The following is an 18,844-nucleotide window of genomic DNA, read 5'->3' on the forward strand; positions in this document are numbered from 1 at the left end:
GTCCAAAGGAGTTCTTGTTTATGAGTAGGAGAGAGGGAGGGAGGGACAGAGGGAGGGAGGGAGGGAGGAAGGGATGGAGGGAGGGAGGGAGGAAGGAAGGAAGGAAGGAAGGAAGGAAGGAAGGAAGGAAGGAAGGAAGGAAGGAAGGAAGGAAGGAAGGAAGGAAGGAAGCTGGAAAGTTGGTTGGATTGGGCACAATGAAACAGCATATGGGTTCAGACTTGCAAGCTTCTGCCCCTAGAGGGCGCTCCAAGACTTTGAGAAGACTGAGTACTTCATAGCCTCCAAATTCTAGGAAGCAGGGGCACCAGGGATCCCAATACTCCTGACAATCCCAAAAATCAAGAACCCTATGCCCCCAAAGAAGGTTTGACAGTCAATAGGAGATAGAACACAGGCATCCTTTCCATGCTGAACATGTTTAGTGTGACCTCCACCATCAGGGGAAAGGCCACCACTGCCCTCAAAGCCAAGAAGAAGTAGCACAAGGAATTTCACCAATGGGCACAGAGGCTGTAATCCTGGCCCAGGTCTGCTTATCAACCCCTTTGATACAAAAGAACCCAAGATCCAGCAGCACTCAGATCCTGTGCCCTACAGAGGACAGAGTAGCCTGGCCGGGCCATCCGAGAGTGCCGGGGCAAGCACTGGAGAGGAGGAATTAAGCAGACAAAGAATGAATTCCTAGGCCAAGAGTTAGAGAAACCCTGGCTGGTCTGGGTGTCCCATTCCCTCTGAAACAGATGGCGGGTCTCTCGGTATCTTTGCTGATGGTTTGTGTGCAAGAGGAGGGAAGTGAGTGTGATTTGTACTAAGCTAGCAATGTCTGCATGGTCGTGTGTACTTTTTGGATGAGGACTCCGGAGGTAAGCAACTTGCTCACATCAGTTGTAAATGTGAACAGCTGTAAATGTCCTGAGGTCCCCAGTTTATCATCTTTCAGAGGAGCTAGAAGACGTTACTCGTCTCACAGGAGAGATTTCCCATCCCTCAGCCCTTCGCTGGCCTTTCTTTCCCCTTCTGGAGTCAGGCCTGGCCCTTGGGCAATGACTTGGCCCAAGGACAAAAGAGAGACAGGGCCTCCATGTCTCCGTTTCTCAAGCCTTCCACAAGTTCTGTCTTTACGATAATACACAAGGACCTTGTAGCCAGAGACTCCACCACAGGGATGGGGCCTGGGATCAGAGGAAGAAGAAGGAGACAACTTCTGGGTCACAACCTTGTAGATCCCAAGACTTTTCTGTCTAGCTTGTATCACAAAGTATCCCTGGTCCCTTGTCTCAAGGTCCCCTGTGACTCCTCAGAGGAACAAAGGGACAGTCTGTGGCGCTGAGGGGACTTTTGAGGCTACTTAAGGCGCCTGATTCAGAGGATGGCAGGGAGCAGAGTGAGGGGGCGAAGAAGAGGGGGAGAAGGAATTTGGCAGGAATTTAGCAACCGGGGGCAAGAAGCAAGACAGCAACTGACTCATAAGTTTTGCCTTTTTAGGCTCGAGCCATCCTGTTGTGGGCTGAGATGGGGTGCGGGTGATGGGATGGAGGCCAGCGCTCCCCTGCTCAGCTCCTGGCAGCTGAGAGCCTTTCTTCCGGGACCTCCTCCTTGCCCACCTTCACAGCAGCTGTGTTCCTGCAGTTACCTTTTCCCTCCGAAACATCATGAGGCAAGGGTGGGGTACACTGTAGAAGCCCACGGACCACGTGTATACAGAGCCATCTTTTCAGAGCCTATGCCTGGCATGTCCTGCACTGCCTAACAAGTTTGCCTTTGTGTGAGGAGAGCAAAAAGCATACTAAAAGTCCACCCGTGTCCCCCTGAAAGATGTGTGGAACTCTTCTTGAGTGGAGGGAACTTAGGCGTGGCTTTTCTTCCAGACTTGTGTCCCCAGAGCCCCCTGACTCTGTATCATTAAGTTCCTTGAATTTGCTCAGGGTAACAAAAGCATAGTTTGAGTACCTGAGCAGGTGCCTATCACCTAGAGCTGTGGGGGAACTGAGGCCTGAGACTTGGGTTGAACTAAGAAGTGCAGATGTGTAGAACCTGTAGATTGGACACACCAAAGGGAAATCTGAATGGCCCACCTGAGCCACAGGAAGCAGGGAGTTGAGGTACTGGATGAGAGAACCAGGTAGTGAGATCCACAGTCCCAGGATGTGCCTAGGGAAGACTGCTGTGGGCCGCAGTGGTTTTGTGGCGGCCTGGGGATGAAGCACAGAGCATGCCCATGAAAGACGGTGTACAAGTTATCTGAAATGCTCCCGTCTGGAGATAGAATACTTGACATCACAGATTGAAGGTTACCAAGTTGGAGGGGAAGAAGAAGAAGTGACGAGGAACAGGAAGTGTCAGCAAATCATGGGTCTGAATGACTTCCCAGGCTGCACTGTCAGAATCCTGCTCTTGCGGGACCAGATGATTTCAGCTGCCCACAGCTCAGAACTGGGCTCCTCCCCAGAGGCCAGCCTCGCTCCTTTCTCATGCATCTCTGAACAGACACACTGCTTCCTGTCTGTTCCCTGAGCCACAGAAGTTTGGCAAGGACCCATTCATTCTGTGTGGTTCGAACCGTTGATGTGGGTGTAACCTCCCTCCCTGGGGTTCCCAGAAGATCTCAAGCTAACCACCTTGTCTGAGAGCCCCTCAGCGGCACACACCGGAGAGGGAGAACCCATTTCATTAGGACTAAGCATCTATCCTGTCTGTGCCCACAACTAATGGTCTGACATCTTGTGGAAAGAAACCTCAGATGGTTTATTGACAGAGAGATTTAGTGCAATCCCAGCTCCTGACCACCATGACTTCAGGGAAACGTTAGCAGTAAATGTCCGTCTCCAAAAAGCACTCTGTGGGTTGGGCTCACATCTCCCAGGAGCAAACAGTCTTACGGAAGTCGGAAACACTGACTCCCTTCCATGACTTCTCCTCCAGAACCCTGCTGCCAAGTCCCAAGCTGTGGGCACTAAGGCCCTACCTCTGAGTCCATCCCCAGCATCTTCCTTCCTAAAACTGAAGATCCACCCACAGTCTTCTCTTATTTGTGCTAAAAACAAGGCAACTATGGAGTGTGTTGTTTCCTTCATAGATTCAACACCCATGAACAGAAGAGCACCATCGCCTCCAAAGGAGCCTCCTCCTCCTCCTCCATCTTTACCTTCTTCATCTTCTCTGCCGTCTTTCTTTTCCTCAGCCAGTGTACCTGGGCACACTTCAGAGAATTCCTCCTCTCCTCAGGTAAGTGCTCTCAAGGGCTCTGCACAAGCCATGGCAATGCCGACTTTCCATGCTCCTCACTACCGCCATACTTAATTCTGGATTCTAAGTGCTCACAGGTCCCTTTCAGGTGCAAAGCCAAGGAAGAGACAGGCCTCTGGATACTGGTTTTGTTTTGTTTTGGTTTGGTTTTTTGTTTTGTTTTGTTTTGTTTGTTTTTTGTTTTTCGAGACAGGGTTTCTCTGTGTAGCTTTGCTCCTATCCTGGAACTCACACAGGCTGGCCTCGAACTCACAGAGATCCGCCTGGCTCTGCCTCCCAAGTGCTGGGATTAAAGGCATGTGCCACCACCACCCAGCTTCTCTGGATATTCTTTATATGTATCTTTCATAAAAACTCACTTTGCCCCTCCTGGGCCACTCTCATGAACAATCACCCCCTTCAGCATTGTGTGGGAGATGGGCATAGTACATATGCCCCTGAGGAAGTTCACACAGGGAAGAACAGCCAAAGGGTGATAGGCCCAGAAATAAGGGTGGTCTCAGCAGCATCCAAGGACCTTGAGGGCAGTATCTGTCTAGAACAGAAAACATCACCACGGCAATGGATGGCTGGATTCTTTCTTTTCATGTGCATCCTGCGGTCTCTGTAACCTGCTAGGACTGTGCTAGACTCTGTGGAGTCTTCAAGACAGAAAAAGGTGTGTACTCTTTTGAGGCCCTCTGCCCTGTGGCCTGCTGCTCGGGCACCAGGAGTCTTGGCAGGACATTGCCACTCTTTGTAGAGTCCACTCATATTCTTCCAAGTTCCCATATGCTTGAAATATTGATTCTACAATGGTGTGAAGTGTGACCATTTAGAAAGGTTCTCAGAAAGTCCCAAAGGCTTCACTACCAATACTTCAGCTAAGAAGAAGAACTGTAACTCCTTACCTAGACAGCCCACGAACCACGGTTGGAGAAACTGACTTCTTGGATGTCAGCAAAGTATACCTTTAGTAAAGGCAGTATTTGAACAAACCATGAGGAACCCACCCCATCCTACCTATGTTTACTGCTCAGGAGCTTGTCAAGAGTAGCAGCCATGCCTAGGCTTTCCTAGCTGGCTTTTTCTCCACTTATTCGAGAGCCTTTAATGGTCTTTGGTTAGAGCATGTTGGGGGACTGTAGGTAGATGCCAGCAAATTCCTAACGGCCACTTGGAACAAAGAAGGAGCTTTCTGAAACTTCCTCTGACTTTGAGGATCTAAGAGCAGCAGAAAGGGAGAAAGTGATACGTGCATGGACACTCACCTTCCCCATAGAAATGGGAGCTCTAATAACACTGGGAGTTTTAATAACTGGTATTTCTGCCCATCCCCTGTAGGTGCCAGCTTACAGCCTCCACTCCCTGCCAGCCTCCAGAGGTGATATTAGCCCTGCTCCACTCTACCTGAGACGTGCCAGGGCTCAAGGGACCTTGAAGGAAATGCCTCTCTATCTGCCTCATGGCCCCAGGCTGGAGAGCACAGGCCTGGGGAACCCCATTGGAGAAGACCTCAGCAGCCCTGTGGAAATGGCTTCAGAGGACTGCAGGGAAGGACGGGCTCCTCTTGGGAGCACCAAAAGCACGTACAAAGATTCCCACCCCGTTGCAGGGGAGGACCAGCTTTCGTCCCATCAAAACCTAGCTCTTGGGGCTGCAGGGAACCCAAGAGAACTGAAGGAGAGACCCAGGAGGGGACAGACAGGTGGCCCAGAGCTGTCTGAGGAGAGGAAGTTGGGTTTGAAGAAATTAGTTCTCACACAGGAGCAGAAAACCATGTTGCTAGACTGGGGTGATTCTACCCCTGAGCACAAGGCTGGGGAGCAACTCTCCCAGGAAAGAGCGGAGAATGGCAGAGGCCAGACCCTGAAATCCTCTACCCTCCCTCGGGCAGTGAAAGAGAAACTACTATCCCAGACAGGCACCCCAGAGGAATTGCGTCCCCCGACTGTCAAGGCGCCCCGGGAACGAGAAGTGCCTCCACCCAAGTCTCCCCTGAGGCTCATAGCAAATGCCATCCTAAAGTCTCTGCTCCCCAATTCGGAAGGTGGAAAGAAGACCTGCCCTAAACTGGAGCCAAAAACGTTGCCCCAGGGCCAGCCACATGCCTTCACTCGCTCCTTCAGTTTTCGGAAACCCAGTTCCAATAAAGATGGGGACCAGCAGTCTCCAGGGAGACACATGGCCAAGAAGGCTTCAGCCTTCTTCTCTCTGGCTTCTCCAACTTCTAAGACTGCCCAGGCCTCAGACTTTAGCCTTCCTGACCCTATCCTCCGCTCCCGGAGTCTGCCCAGTCGTCCATCCAAGATGTTCTCTGCAGCCACATCCCCACCACCGCGCAGCAAGATTGAAGACGTCCCTACCCTCCTGGAGAAAGTGAGTTTACAGGATGCCACTCAAGTTCCAAAGAAAAGAGTCACCTCCCTTGGCCTCAAAGATAAATCCTTTGAGAGTCTTCTCCAGGAATGCAAACAGAGAAAGGATATTGGGGACTTCTTTAACAGCCCCAAGGAGAAGGGGCCACCCAGGAACAGAGTCCCATCCTTGGAGAAGCTGGCACAGCCTTTGGGCAGCACCTCCCGGGGGCAGGTGGCGCATCCTTCTTCTACAGGGCACGATACACGTAAGTGGCTTCCTTAGTAGTCTAGTCTAGAGTTCATGCTGAGCAGTTAGCGGCCTCCCTGGATTCACAAACAGGCACGGTGCATTTTGATTTTCTTCTCCAGCTCATTCTGACCAAAGAGGGAAAAGTGGACTGATGTGATGGCTCAGCTGGTCTTAGAGGCTCTGTCTGCCAGGCCTGATGACCTGGGTTCCATCCCTAGCCCCCACTCCCCCAAGCTGTCTTGTGATCCACAAAGAAATGAATGTGGTTGGAAAAAAAGGAAGGAAACTTGAAAATTTTGTAAGAGAAATCCAAAAAGCAAAACAAAACAAACAAAAAAAACCTTGAAATTATGTTATAAAAAGAGTTAAATTAACAATAATCCTACCACTTTTCTTTTCTCCGTGACTATGTGAACATTTTTACTGCGATGTATATACAATTGCATATTTTAAAAATCAACTTTATATTCTAGGTATTACACAAATAACCACAGAATCTATATAAATGTGATTTAAAAGAATGTTCTTTCTTGTAGCAATATTGTCATTTAATGAGCCATTATTTGATTGTTTAACTTGTAAATATATATGTAATATATGTATATACACACACATACTAGTAGGTGAATGTATTTATAATGTATGAATGGTGCTGGTTGGACATTTTTACACATGTACCTTTTTGTTTCCCTTGAATTACTAACCACTTTTCTGTATGTTTGATTACCAATGAAAATAGAGACTTTTTATATTTAAATCTGGTTGTTGTTCATTATTTAATTAATATATCAAAGAGTCAGAGTAATCAAACAGTACGGAAATACATAGGAAAAAGCAGAACACGTTGTTTCTGTACCTTGCCAAACATTTCATGTATTTCTTTAAGGATGATTTAAACACATACCTGATGTCTTTTTTTTTTTAATGTGGGTATGTGAGTGTGTGGTATATATGCAAATGTGTGGATGTGTACATGCATGTGTGTGCACTCCAGGCTAGAAGAGGTTGCTAGGTGTCCTGGTCAATTACTCCCTGACTTCTTTTTGTTTGTTTGTTTGTTTGTTTGTTTGTTTGTTGTTGTTTGTTTTTTTTTTTTTGGTTTATCGAGACAGGGTTTCTCTGTGTAGCTTTGCGCCTTTCCTGGAACTCACTTGGTAGCCCAGGCTGGCCTCAAACTCATAGAGATCCGCCTGGCTCTGCCTCCCAAGTGCTGGGATTAAAGGCATGCGCCACCACTGCCCAGCTACTCCCTGACTTCTTATTCCTTTAAGACAGTGTCTTTCACAGAGCCTGCAATTCTGCTGGTAGCATGAAAGCCCCATGGCCCTCCTGTCCATTCCCCTACAGTGCCGGATTGTAGGAGCGGGTGCAGCCGCACACAGCTTTTTACGGGAGAATTTGAACTCAAGTCTTCCTCACATTTTGTACAGCAAGCAGCGTTCTTACCCACTGAGCTGTCTGCACCCAGACAAGGATTTCTGTCATTGCTGAATGTTCATTTGACCTCATTAAACAAACCATGACCCTAATACTTCCAGTTTTCAAAAATTATGTTTTTCTTTACATGTTTACCTTTTATTTTTTTTTAACTTTTAAGGGAAATCAGTTTCAAGAAATTATCTTCTTTGCACCCTAATTATATATCTGTATAAATTAACAAGAGTACTTCTTAGCAGCCAAGTTTGGAATAAGCATAGGTAAATTGAGATATAAAGATTCTTTTAAAATCACATACCATGATATTTCATTTATTTTATATATATATATATATATATATATATATATATATATATAATTTTTTAGATTTATTCACTTTTTATGTATATGCAGGTTTTGCCTACATACACCATGTGCATGCCCTAGTGCCAGTGGAGACCAGAAGACAGTATTTGGTCTCCTGGGACTGGAATTACAGATTGGTTGTGAGCTGTTGTGTGGGTGCTTGGAGTAAAACCTGGATCCTCCGCAAGAGCAACAAATGTTCCTCCCTGGGCTATCTCTCCTGACCCATGAAGTAGATGTTTAATAGATAGTACATTTATCTGCTTTAAAATTAAAAAGCATATAGCTGGGTGTGGTAGTGCATGCCTGTAATCCCAATACTCATAAGTCTAAAGCCAAAAGAGTATGAGTTTGAGGCCAGCCTGGGCTACATAGTAAGACTTGATCTAAAAAAGATAACAAAGAAAAATAGCTGGAAACTTAATCCATTTGCATAAATATGAATTTATCCATCTGATTAGAAAGCTTCTGCATAGAAAAAAGCACTGTTAACAGAGTGAAAAGGCATTCTAAAGAGCTGGAGAAAATCTTTGCCAATCACTCATCTGATTAGAGATTCATATGAAGATTCAATAAGAACTCAAAAAGTTAAACACTCAAATAACAAATAATCTAACCAATAAATGGGCAAATAAACTGGATAGTAGAAGGATAAATGTCCAATAAATGCATAAAAATGTTCAGCATATTTAGTCATCAGGGAAATGCAAATCAAAACTGCCCTGAGTCCATCTCACCGTAGTCAGAAGGGTTGTTGTCATCAAGGTCACCAAGGAAACTACAAATGCTAGCCAATGAGGATGGAGTTGGGACAAACATGAGAGACCCTTCTATACTATTTTCAGGAATATAAATTAGTTCAGCTACTGTAAAACTTGATATGAAGGTCCCTTGAACACTGGAACTGGAGCTGCTAAGTGTACCACACCTACTTATACACCTGAAAAAAATCAAAGTCAGCACACCCATGCACACTGCATACTATTCAGAAGAGCCAAGTTATAGAGTCAGCCTAAGTGCCCATCTGCAGATGAAGAGATCCTGGTGTGGTGACATATGTCTGCAGTCTTCGCACTAGGGAAGAAGAACTGAAAGGTTGAGGCCAACTTGGGCTACACTGAGACCCTGTCTCAAAACCAAACCAATGGGTGTGTGTGTGTGTGTATTATGTATACACAGACACATATATGTGGGTGTGGGTATGTGTACATACATACACACACATATATACAGAGCATATATATATATATATATATGCACACACACATACAGATACACACAAAACTCAACAACAGAAAAAAATAAAGAAAATATAGTATCTATACACAATGGAGTGGGGATTTTGTTGTCAAGTAAAGTGTCCATAATGCGAAGTGTGTTTCAGTTATTCAATGATGCTCATAGTAAGAACTCTTACATTGGTTTGGTTATTTTATCAATTACTAAAAGAGGACAGAAATATATATATATATATATTTCTTCACTTTTAATTTATTTATCTCTGTGTGTGTGTGTGTGTGTGTGTGTGTGTGTGTGTGTGTGTGTGTGCTGTATGTATGAGTATGTGTGTGAATACAGACCTGTGAGTGCCCACATTCTACCTTGTTTAAGACAAGGTCACTTTTTTGAGATTTTAATTTTATTTGATATGTGTGAGTGCTTTGCTTGCATGTATGTCTGTGGACCAAGTGCATACAGTGCCCAAAGAGGGTGTCAGATTCTCTGGAACTGGAGTTATAGACAGTTACATGCTGCCATGTGGGTGCTGGGAATGAAACCCGAGTCCTTTGCAATATCAGCTTGTGCTCTTAACTGCCGAGTCATCCCTCCAGCGCCAGGATTTCTGTTTTTCAGTTGCTCGGGTGTGTGTACTCCAGACTAGCTGGCCTTCAAGCTTTCCAGGATTCCCTTGTTTCTGCCTCCCGTCTCACAATGGGAGCACTGGCATTGCAGATGTGTACATCTGGCTTTATGTGAGTTCTGGGGATACAAACTGCGGTCCTCATGTCTGCTTTACTCACTGAGCGGTCTCATGGCAGGGAACACGTGGTTGTCAGACCAGCTTCTATCCAGGTGGTGGGGGCAGAGGCTGACATTTTCATCATATCAACAGTCAAGAAGCAGAGACACTGAGCCAGAAACAGTGCACAGTAGCATTCAAAGCCTATCCCCCATTGGCCTTCTTCATCCAAGTAGGCTCCACCTCCTAGAGGTTCTGAAGCACCTTCGGATCAACTGTTCAAACACAGGGGCCTATGGCGGACACTTTCCATTCCAACAGTAGCCATCACCATGCTATAGAATAGATCTCTTAATCTTGGTCCTATTGAACTGAAATTTCATATCCTTTGAACATCTCCCCAGCCCCCACCTCCACCTGTTAGTTCCAGTGACCAGCATTTTATCAGACTCTCCACTTGTGTGGGTTTCTATGATTTCATTTTATATAGTTGCATGTAAATAGATAGAAATGCTGCTGGCTGGAGCTGAGGGTGTGGCTTTGCCATAGAACTCAAACTTAGCATCTAGAATTCCCTGGGTTTAATTATCAGCACCAAGCCAAAAGGAAGGAAGGAAGGAGGGAGGTGAGGAGGAAGAGAAGAGGAGGGGAGGGAAGGGGACAGGGGGAAGAGGGGGAGAAAGACCTAACCATAGTAATGTTAATTTTATATGTCCCTACTTTACTAAATTTATCAGTTCTCAAGGTTATTTTGGTAACATACCTTTTAACTTCTTGGGCACATTTATGATAATTTTAAATACTTGCCTGTTAATTTCACTGTGTCTGTCATTTCTGGGTCTATTTTAATTGATGGATTTTTCTCTTGCTTATTAAATTTGTGTGTGTGTGTGTGTGTGTGTGTGTGTGTGTGTGTGTGTACACCTAGTCATTGTTTACCAACTGATAGAATTTACGAATATTATGCTGAGAAGTGATTGGACTTTATTTTTTAGTGATTGGATTTTATTTTTTTAATGTTAAGTGGGGAATCAAGAATGTTTAATAAGCAATAGTCTAACTCTATTCCTTCCAAGGCTTGTCTTTACCCTTATTAGGTGTGTCTATGATAAGCATTAGTCTTCACTACCTGTGATCTCAATAATGCCCCAGGTGTCTGTGCTACTCAGACTAGGGACAAGTATCTCCCACCTAGGAAAGCTTTAGAGCAGTGGTTCTCAACCTGTGGGTCACAACCCCTTTGACAAACCTCTAGCTCCCAAAATATTACATTACGATTAATAACAGTAGTAAAATTACAGTTATGAAGTAGCAATGAAAATAATGTTATGGTTGGGGTCACCACAACACGAGGAACTGTAGTGAAGGGTCACAGCATCGGGAAGGTTAAGAACCACTGCTGTAGAGACTGTTGAGCCTGCAACTTCTCCGCAGTTATATGCCTAACAGGTAGTTTCTTTTGATGTAGCTTTGGATTCCTGTTAAGCAGTGGATGCACATGGACTTCTATGCTGGTTTCTAACATTCTTTTTTCCCAGCATTCCCTTCTCTCCAGGGCTCCATCCTACACATTACTGCTGCCTCTGCCTGGCCAAACTCTGAACTGCCTTTCAACTCAGTGAACCCATTTTGCCCTGCTTGGGTTTTTCCTGCCTGCACTGTGGTCAGCAAAGGACCTCAGGGCAGAAGCATCTATGGCCATAGGACTTTACAAATGGGCTCTTGTCTTTTATATCTTTCTGTATTGCCTGTTGGCTAATATCTGGAAAAAGATGCTTCATACACTGTGTCCTGAATTCTACTGCTTTCTGGTGGAAAGCCAGGTCCAAAGTCAGTCAGTCTAACATAGTGTAGTTGGGCAATGCTGCAAGGTTCTTAAAAATTGCAAATGAAAAGTGACCTTCGCTATTGTTGGTGCTCCACTGAAGAGCAGAGAGACTCAGTGGCATTAAACTGCTAATCGCCCTTCTTACCTAAGGAGGTGCATATGTTTAGAAGCCATTTCACTCCTGTTTCCAAATGAAATGCTACAAAAATAGTGGCTTTTTGAAATTAGAAAAGGTTTCAACTTTATAGCTGTACTTCTCCCATAAATAAAGGTCCACTAGGCAGTTTTAGTAGCGTGAAAAGCCTTGTTAACTGGGTCATTGATAACAAGGAAGATGGTGAAGACAGTTGTGATGTTAATGTTCATTGTCAACTTGACTGGGTGTGGAACCACCCAGGAGACGCACCTTTGGGTCCTCTGCAAGGTGTTTTCAGAGAGGGGTAACAGGAGTGGAGACCTGTCCTGAGTGTGGAGAGCATTAGTCACGGGCTGGACTAGCAGACTGATTACAAAGGGGATAAAGAGGGATGCATGGCAGCGTTCACCTCCCTCTGCTCCCCACTACCAGAGGTGAGTGAGCAGCCTTCGGCCAGCACACCTTCCTTCCATGATGGACTATGAGACAGTCTCTAGCTCAGGCTGGCTTCAAACTCCCTATGTAGCTGAAGATGGCCTTGAACTTCTGGTCCTCCTGCCTCCTTCTCCCAAGTGCAGTGCTGGGAGTCTAACCCAGAGCCTCCTGCACGCTAAACAAGTGATGTATCAGCTGAGCTGCATCCCCAGCCCTCAAGTTGCTCCATGTCACATGTTTGGTCACAGCAATGAGAAAAGTAGTGAATAAAACAAGTCTAAACATTCCCGATAGCTACTTCTCATTTACCAGATACTGCCAGGGACTTTGTTTGCTCATCCACAAGCAATTCTGCACGTAGGAAGCATGACCGTAGAACTCAAGGGTATAAAGTTGGTCCCTCCAGCTTCTATCCTCAGCACTCAGTGGCTCGATCCCTCGATGGTAATTTAGTGGCTGAAGCAGGATGCAGTCTCTGCCCAAAGAGAACACAGCCTTCTCCTACGACGACGATGCCACTCTCTGATTCTATCTTTACCTGAGCTTTCCCATCTGGCAAATTAAAGTGGAAACCAGCAAACTCCCTCCCCAGAGAGGCTGGCTTGTTATATGCATGTTTTGTATTATTTTGCTCTGAATAAGAGCGTATGTAAATGTGTTGCTGGAGGTTAAAATTACCCTTATTTTGTAACACTTGGCTGCTCCCACTGGGGTGAATAGTTGAAAATTATAGGGAGGCTGGAGAGGATGTTAGCTGACTTGGAATTACTTCCCTCCTTTCTCTCCACCCACTCCATCGTTCTCTGCAGACACAAGCTGCCACTGTAGAGTCCGTTTGCCGTCACTGAATTCTAGTAGGTTCTGCAGTGCAGTGACCAGCATGGGTTAATCCTGGTATTGGCAGAGACTTCATCAGGTGTACGTGCAAGGGCAGATGTTTTTGCTGGGGAAAATGAAAGTCTCCTGTAGCACCTGGAAGCCCCGTCACACCTGGTCCCCAGCCAAATCACAAAAAGGTGTTTGGTCAACATGGGCACATTACAGTCCTCAGCCATCCAGTTCATGTTTGGAGTCTGGCATGGCCCCTCAGCTTTAGCTTCCCCGCGGGCCCTGCTTTGTTGGGCCATCCCTATCTTAAACTGCTTTTTTCCTGGCATTTGAATCATCCCTTCCATGATGTGATAATATCTGCAAGTTGGGAAAATAAAAGTGGCATTTGTTTAGCCATAATTAATGAAATATTTATGTTGCATGAGGCTATGTGATAAAATCCTTAGGCTTAGAGTCCTTTTGCTTCTGATTACATTTGGGATTTTTTTTTCTATGACCAGACATTCTGACGCCAGCTCTTTTACACTGAGCAGATGTCGTGTAGTAAAAATGGGTGCCAGATGCTGCGAGCCGCAGAAGGGCGATTTGTTTAAGAGCTGGCTCTGACTTTTTTTTTTCTTCTTTGCATTCAATTACTCTGTAGAACGAACCCTACCCAAGCGTTTAGGTAACTCAGCTAACTTCAGATATGCATTTTCATAATAGATTTTTGATCCAAAAGCATTGTAAGCAAGGATCCTGCCCTGTAAAGGGTGTTTAAGGACTTCCTTGATTTCTGCATAATACCTTGTTTTGTTTTGTTTTGTTTTGAATGTGAGAAGAGGGCGGCAGAGCTCTTGGCAGGGATCCAGAAATGTAATTAACGTGGAGGGCCAACTTTTCAGTGGCCCTGAGGTACTGCTTTCCCAAGCTCCTGGCAGGTGCAGTGAGGGGTGGGCACGAGGAAGTAAACGGGGTGCTGGGGGAGGGAGGCAGCTGTGAGGCGCTGAGCAGGAAGAGAAGCCCGTGGTTTGGTGAGTTCTCTGGTTCTTGTTTCAGGCCTTGGAGCACCAGTGACAGAGGCCACCTCTTCTCCCTCTTCGGCCACCTCCTCCTCGGCAGATGAAGACTTTGACTCCCGGCTTTGCTCCAGGTCAAAGGTAACATCACTTGGAACAGCATACAATGCCTTGGCTGACTGGGGCTCATTTCCCATCCAGGTTTCAGAGCCAATGTGGGCTCCAGCTGCCAGGATGCTCATGAGGGTCAGGCCACATTGCAACAGAAAACCACCCTTCTTTTTATCTGGAACACCCCAATCTGTCTTCTTTTAAAAAAAAAAAAGGAAAGAAAAAAGAAAACCTCAGCGTCTCAAATGGAGGAAGGAGAAAAGAAGACATACTGACTTGAAACCATTTGGCGAGCGCGGTTCTTAAAGTGGGTTTAATATGTGGTCCAATAAGCAAACCATTGAAAAATCTCAACAAGCAGATGTGTATTTCCCCAGGGGAAGCACAACTTCATTTAAGAAGCACTAGAGGCAGATTGCACAGAAAATGTTATGTTTATTCTAATCAGAGCTATGAAATGAACCCTGCAGGTGCACAGAGACGCAGATGCACCCAGGCACTTACTGTCAGAGGAACGACCTGCATGCCACTGGGAAGGCAACCAGCCCCCTTCTTAGTGGATGTTAATGTCCAGAGAGCCCTTTCCGGATCTCTCCTACGAATGCAGAGAAAACACAGTGTGGCATGCCTGTAGATGTGTCTGTCTATAGATCGTATACACAGAGACAAACGTTGGCCACCCAACCTCACTGCTGTTTTCTCGAAGCTTGGGACTGAAGCTTGTCCCCCAGGACTCAAGGGGGTGGGATGCTGAATGGCTGGTCCTCACATGCCTCTGGGGTAGGCAGAGGAAGGGTGCACTGCTCTGTACTGTTTATATTTTTGCAGCTGAGAAGATCTAGTGGCGGGAAGAAGAGAACCAAATTTATTCACTCACACTCGACTTTTCCATATCTAGCAAGAGAAGCTTTGGCTTCAGTTCAAGTCACAAAGGGGGATTCCAACTCCCTAGGGCAAGCGAGTGCTCGAACACACACACACACACACACATACACACACAGTGGAGGGGGTGGGGGTGCACACACAGTGGGGTTGGGGTAGGAAATTTTCTTTTTTAAATTGTGAGCTTCTCAAGTTAACTTCAATCCTCACCAGAAGTTAACTGAATTATGTTACATTGATTTCTGGGGGGTCCCTTATTGCCCCTCATCCCCTCAAATGACTCTAAGTTAACTCTCCACTGGAATGAGACAGATCCCAGACTCCATCTTCTTAACACTCATGGAGAAGGAATAGGTTAGCACCGGCATGTGGAAGTAGCAAGACCATAATATCCCAGATAAACCTCACAACCAGCTCTGTGTCATCTTGCTGGCCTAGCACACGGCTAGTCATCACTTCAGAGAGCTAGGTGGTAAAGCGTACCATGCGACTCCTAGCGGACCCCACCCCTCCAGGAGGCCTTCTAGTGGGAAGGAGGCGGTATGGCCTCTGGGTTCTCTGTTTCTTTGGTTACATTCAGGTATGTCCCCACCTGGTCACAACAGAGCCTGCTCAGATGAACCTCTGCACAGGAAGCTGAAGGCAGGATGTCTGAGGCAGGGGACTTGTGGCAGCTGAACCTTGGTTCTTCCCTGCTCCTGCACTGGCTCTTTTCTTGGCCACCCTTAGATTCTCTCCTTGACTCTCTACAACATCACCATTGCTGTGAAAAGAATAAAGAGCCCATGTATGAGAGGCTGAGCATTGCTAGACTATGTTTTAAATAGAAGTTACCAAATTACTTTCTTCTATCCCCAACCTTGTGTTCTATTCTACTGACTCCTAAAAGAACAGATGTGTGTGAGAATCAAACCCAGGACCTCACACATGCTCAGCAAGCACTCTGCCACCGAGCTGCACTCTGAACCCTGTGGGGAGGGCTATGCTTCGGGAAGACTGCATGGCAGTGTTGTGGTCTACCCTTCTCCAGATGTTCTCGTCCTTTGCTTTCTGCTGCTGTGATGAACACCATGATCAAAAACAACTTGGGGAGGAAAAGGTTTATTTCAGCATGGAGCTTACAGCCCATCACAAAGGGAAGTCAGGACAAGGGCTAAAGGCAGCACATGTAGGTAGGAACCGATGCGGAGGCCATGGAGGAATGCTGCTTGCTGGCTTGCTCTCCATGGCTTGATTAGGCTGGACCAACTGCCCAGAAGCAGCACTACCCACAGTGAGCTGGGCCCATATCAATCATCAATCAAGAAAATGCCCTACAGACTTACATACAGGGCATCTGAGGGAGGCATTTCCTCAATTGAGATCTCTTCTTCCCAGATGACCCAGCTTGTGTCAAGTTGACAAAAAAAAAAAAAAAACTAACCAGAACACAGAATCTGGATTCACTTGTCTCCATTTAGAGGAAAATGGCACTGCTATAGGTCCTACCCCAGAGCAGGGGTCCTTGATCACCTAGTGCCTGGCAAAAGGAAAGGCAGCATTGCCTATGGGAAACCAAGCGTACTGAAGATGTTCACCTGGGCCTTGTTACTATTTGTGTCAATCTGAGCAGGTTGTCTTTCTGAATTATGTTGTCCGTATTTGTAGAGACATACAACCTGGGAAACAGAGGAGACACCAGGAAGTAATTAGTTCATTGTCTGGCACACAACACTCTAAAGATGCCAGGATTTATAATGTGGGTTCATGTGATGGGTGCTCCTGAGATGCTTATGAAATAAACAAACCAGGTCTCAGTGTGAGCTGAGTGAGATCATCTCTGGGCAGGATGCACCTCTCACTGATTATCAGAAGGTCCTCTCGCTAAAGCCAGAACCCGAGCAGTCTACCTGGTGGTCATCTCCAGGAACAATGATGGATCTGGGCTGAGATATAAAAGCCAAGATTTCCTCCCAAAGATCTTTAGGATTCTAAAAATTCTAGAAAAAGAAATTCCATCCCTGAGATGGAGCACTTGGGAGGCAAAGGCAGGTGGATCTCTGTGAGTTCAAAGACATCCTGTTCCTTGTAGCAAGTTCCAGGCCAGTCAGGGCTATACTGTGAGACCCTGTCTCAAAATAATAAGGATAATACTGCTGCTGCTGCTGTTGCTGCTGCTGCTGCTGCTGCTGCTGCTGCTGCTGCTGCTACTGATGATGATGATGATGAAGTTAAATGAAATTTTAACTTCAATTTTTTTATTCACAGCTCAATTCCCATGCCACATGTGGATAGTGGCATTCATATCTCACATAGTGCAAATAGAGGTCATTGTCATCATTGTAGAAAGTTCTGTTGGATATCATTATGCTGGAAGCCCAGCAGTGGCTTGGAGCCGTGCATGGTGAGGGCAGAAGGCAATGGTGAGGTTTTGTAAACTTTAACCCCTTTTCTTAGTCTCGGCTTTTTCTTCTCCATGCGTTTGTATAGGAGAAGATACCCAGAAGAAGGAGGAAGCTGGAGAAGCAGTTGGTTAAGCAAGAAGAATTGAAAAGACTTCATAAGGCTCAGGTCAGGAAGCAAACTTGTGAAGGGTGTGCCCAGGGCATGGGTGGGAAATCCTTCAGGAGTCAATCTGTACTTGTGGAGATGGACCAGGGAAAGGCCTGCCTCCCTCTGCTGAGAACCAGGCCATTCTGAAGGTCCTGGCCCAATCCCAAGTAGGACTCTGGGGTGAGGTGTAGCAGAATCTTAAAAGTTCTTATTAATAAAATCAGGTGCACGCCTTTAATCCCAGCACTCGGGAGGCAGAGCCAGGCGGATCTCTGTGAGTTCGAGGCCAGTCTGGGCTACCAAGTAAGCTCCAGGAAAGGCGCAAAGCTACACAGAGAAACCCTGTCTCGAAAAACCAAAAAAAAAAAAAAAAAAAAAAAAAAAAATCAAACCCGAGGCCAGTTATTGGGGGTCAATGCTGGTAGATCAGAAAGACAGAACAAGCCACAGCTATCTCACCTTGCCAGATCCTCAGCTGGTCCTGTTTCCTCAGACTGGAAGCTTCTGTGTCCTCATCCCAATGGCTCTCAGCTGAACTGCTGCTTAAAAGCCTGAATGCTTAACCAGCCAAAATCTTAACCAGCCAAATGCCTCTAGTTTCTGGTCCTCACGCCTTATATATCTTTTTGCTTTCTACCACCACTCCCTGGGATTAAAGGCTGGCTTTCTGGGATTAAAGGTGTGTGTCACCATGCTTGGCTATTTCCAACGTGGCCTTGAACTCACAGAGATCCAGAGGGATTTCTATCTCTGGAATGCTAGGATTAAAGGTGTGATTGCCACCATTTTCTAGCCTTTGTATCTAGTGGCTGTCTGTTCTCTGACCCCAGATAAATTTATTAGAGTACACAATATTTTGGGGAACACAATATCACCACAGTGAGGAGCTTGGGAGGTTGAACTATTCCCAACCCAGTCACCTTTCTAGGCTCAGGTTTGTGTCCTGCAAAATGAGGCTAGCATGTGGCCTTGGCCATTATAAGCCCTTACTCCCCCAAAGCAGTGACCTTGGCTGTGCCCTCAGTAAGGACAGAAGTCATCCAGCAACTCCTTGACTGAATCTCTACTACACTGGTAGCTACTGGGGTCTGACTCCATGTTAGGATTAGTTGGAAGTATGAGTACCTCACACTTCCTAACCTGATGATTTACTGCAAGCATTGGTATCCAAGCTGCTGTCTCTGTCAAATGAAGATGAGCAAAATGAAGCAGGTGGCATAAACCTTGTCCCTCTCCAAGCCTAGTCTTGAAGAACAGTCGGACTTTAGTGCATGAGAACTTAGAACAATCCTGCCCGTTAATGCACGTAGCATTCTATGACTTTCACCACTGAATCCTTTATATGGCCATGTAGTCTTGTGCACTAGTCAGCTCTCTGCTGCTGTAACAAAATGCCCAAGACCATTAACTTTGGGAAAGGAAAGGTTTGTTTGGATTTATAGGGCCAGTCCTGCTAGTCCATGGTCAGTTGGCCCCGTTGCTTTGGGCCTGGGGGGAGGCAGCATATCATG

General features: G+C 46.1%; 1 protein-coding gene across 5 annotated transcripts in view; it reads left to right on the forward strand.

Moving 5' to 3' along the window:
- Nucleotides 1-18,844, forward strand: part of Mical2 (microtubule associated monooxygenase, calponin and LIM domain containing 2) — a 191,101-nt gene that overhangs the window by 154,647 nt on the left and 17,610 nt on the right. For all 5 annotated transcript variants that reach the window (XM_076550354.1, XM_076550361.1, XM_076550364.1 and 2 more), the window contains 4 exons: nucleotides 3,080-3,228; nucleotides 4,573-5,854; nucleotides 13,849-13,949; nucleotides 17,271-17,351. In XM_076550354.1, the coding sequence (XP_076406469.1) occupies nucleotides 3,080-3,228; nucleotides 4,573-5,854; nucleotides 13,849-13,949; nucleotides 17,271-17,351 (1,613 nt within the window). The remainder of the gene's footprint in view (nucleotides 1-3,079; nucleotides 3,229-4,572; nucleotides 5,855-13,848; nucleotides 13,950-17,270; nucleotides 17,352-18,844) is intronic.

Source organism: Peromyscus maniculatus, chromosome 1, assembly GCF_049852395.1.
Source record: "Peromyscus maniculatus bairdii isolate BWxNUB_F1_BW_parent chromosome 1, HU_Pman_BW_mat_3.1, whole genome shotgun sequence".
NCBI classification, from domain to species: domain Eukaryota; kingdom Metazoa; phylum Chordata; class Mammalia; order Rodentia; family Cricetidae; genus Peromyscus; species Peromyscus maniculatus.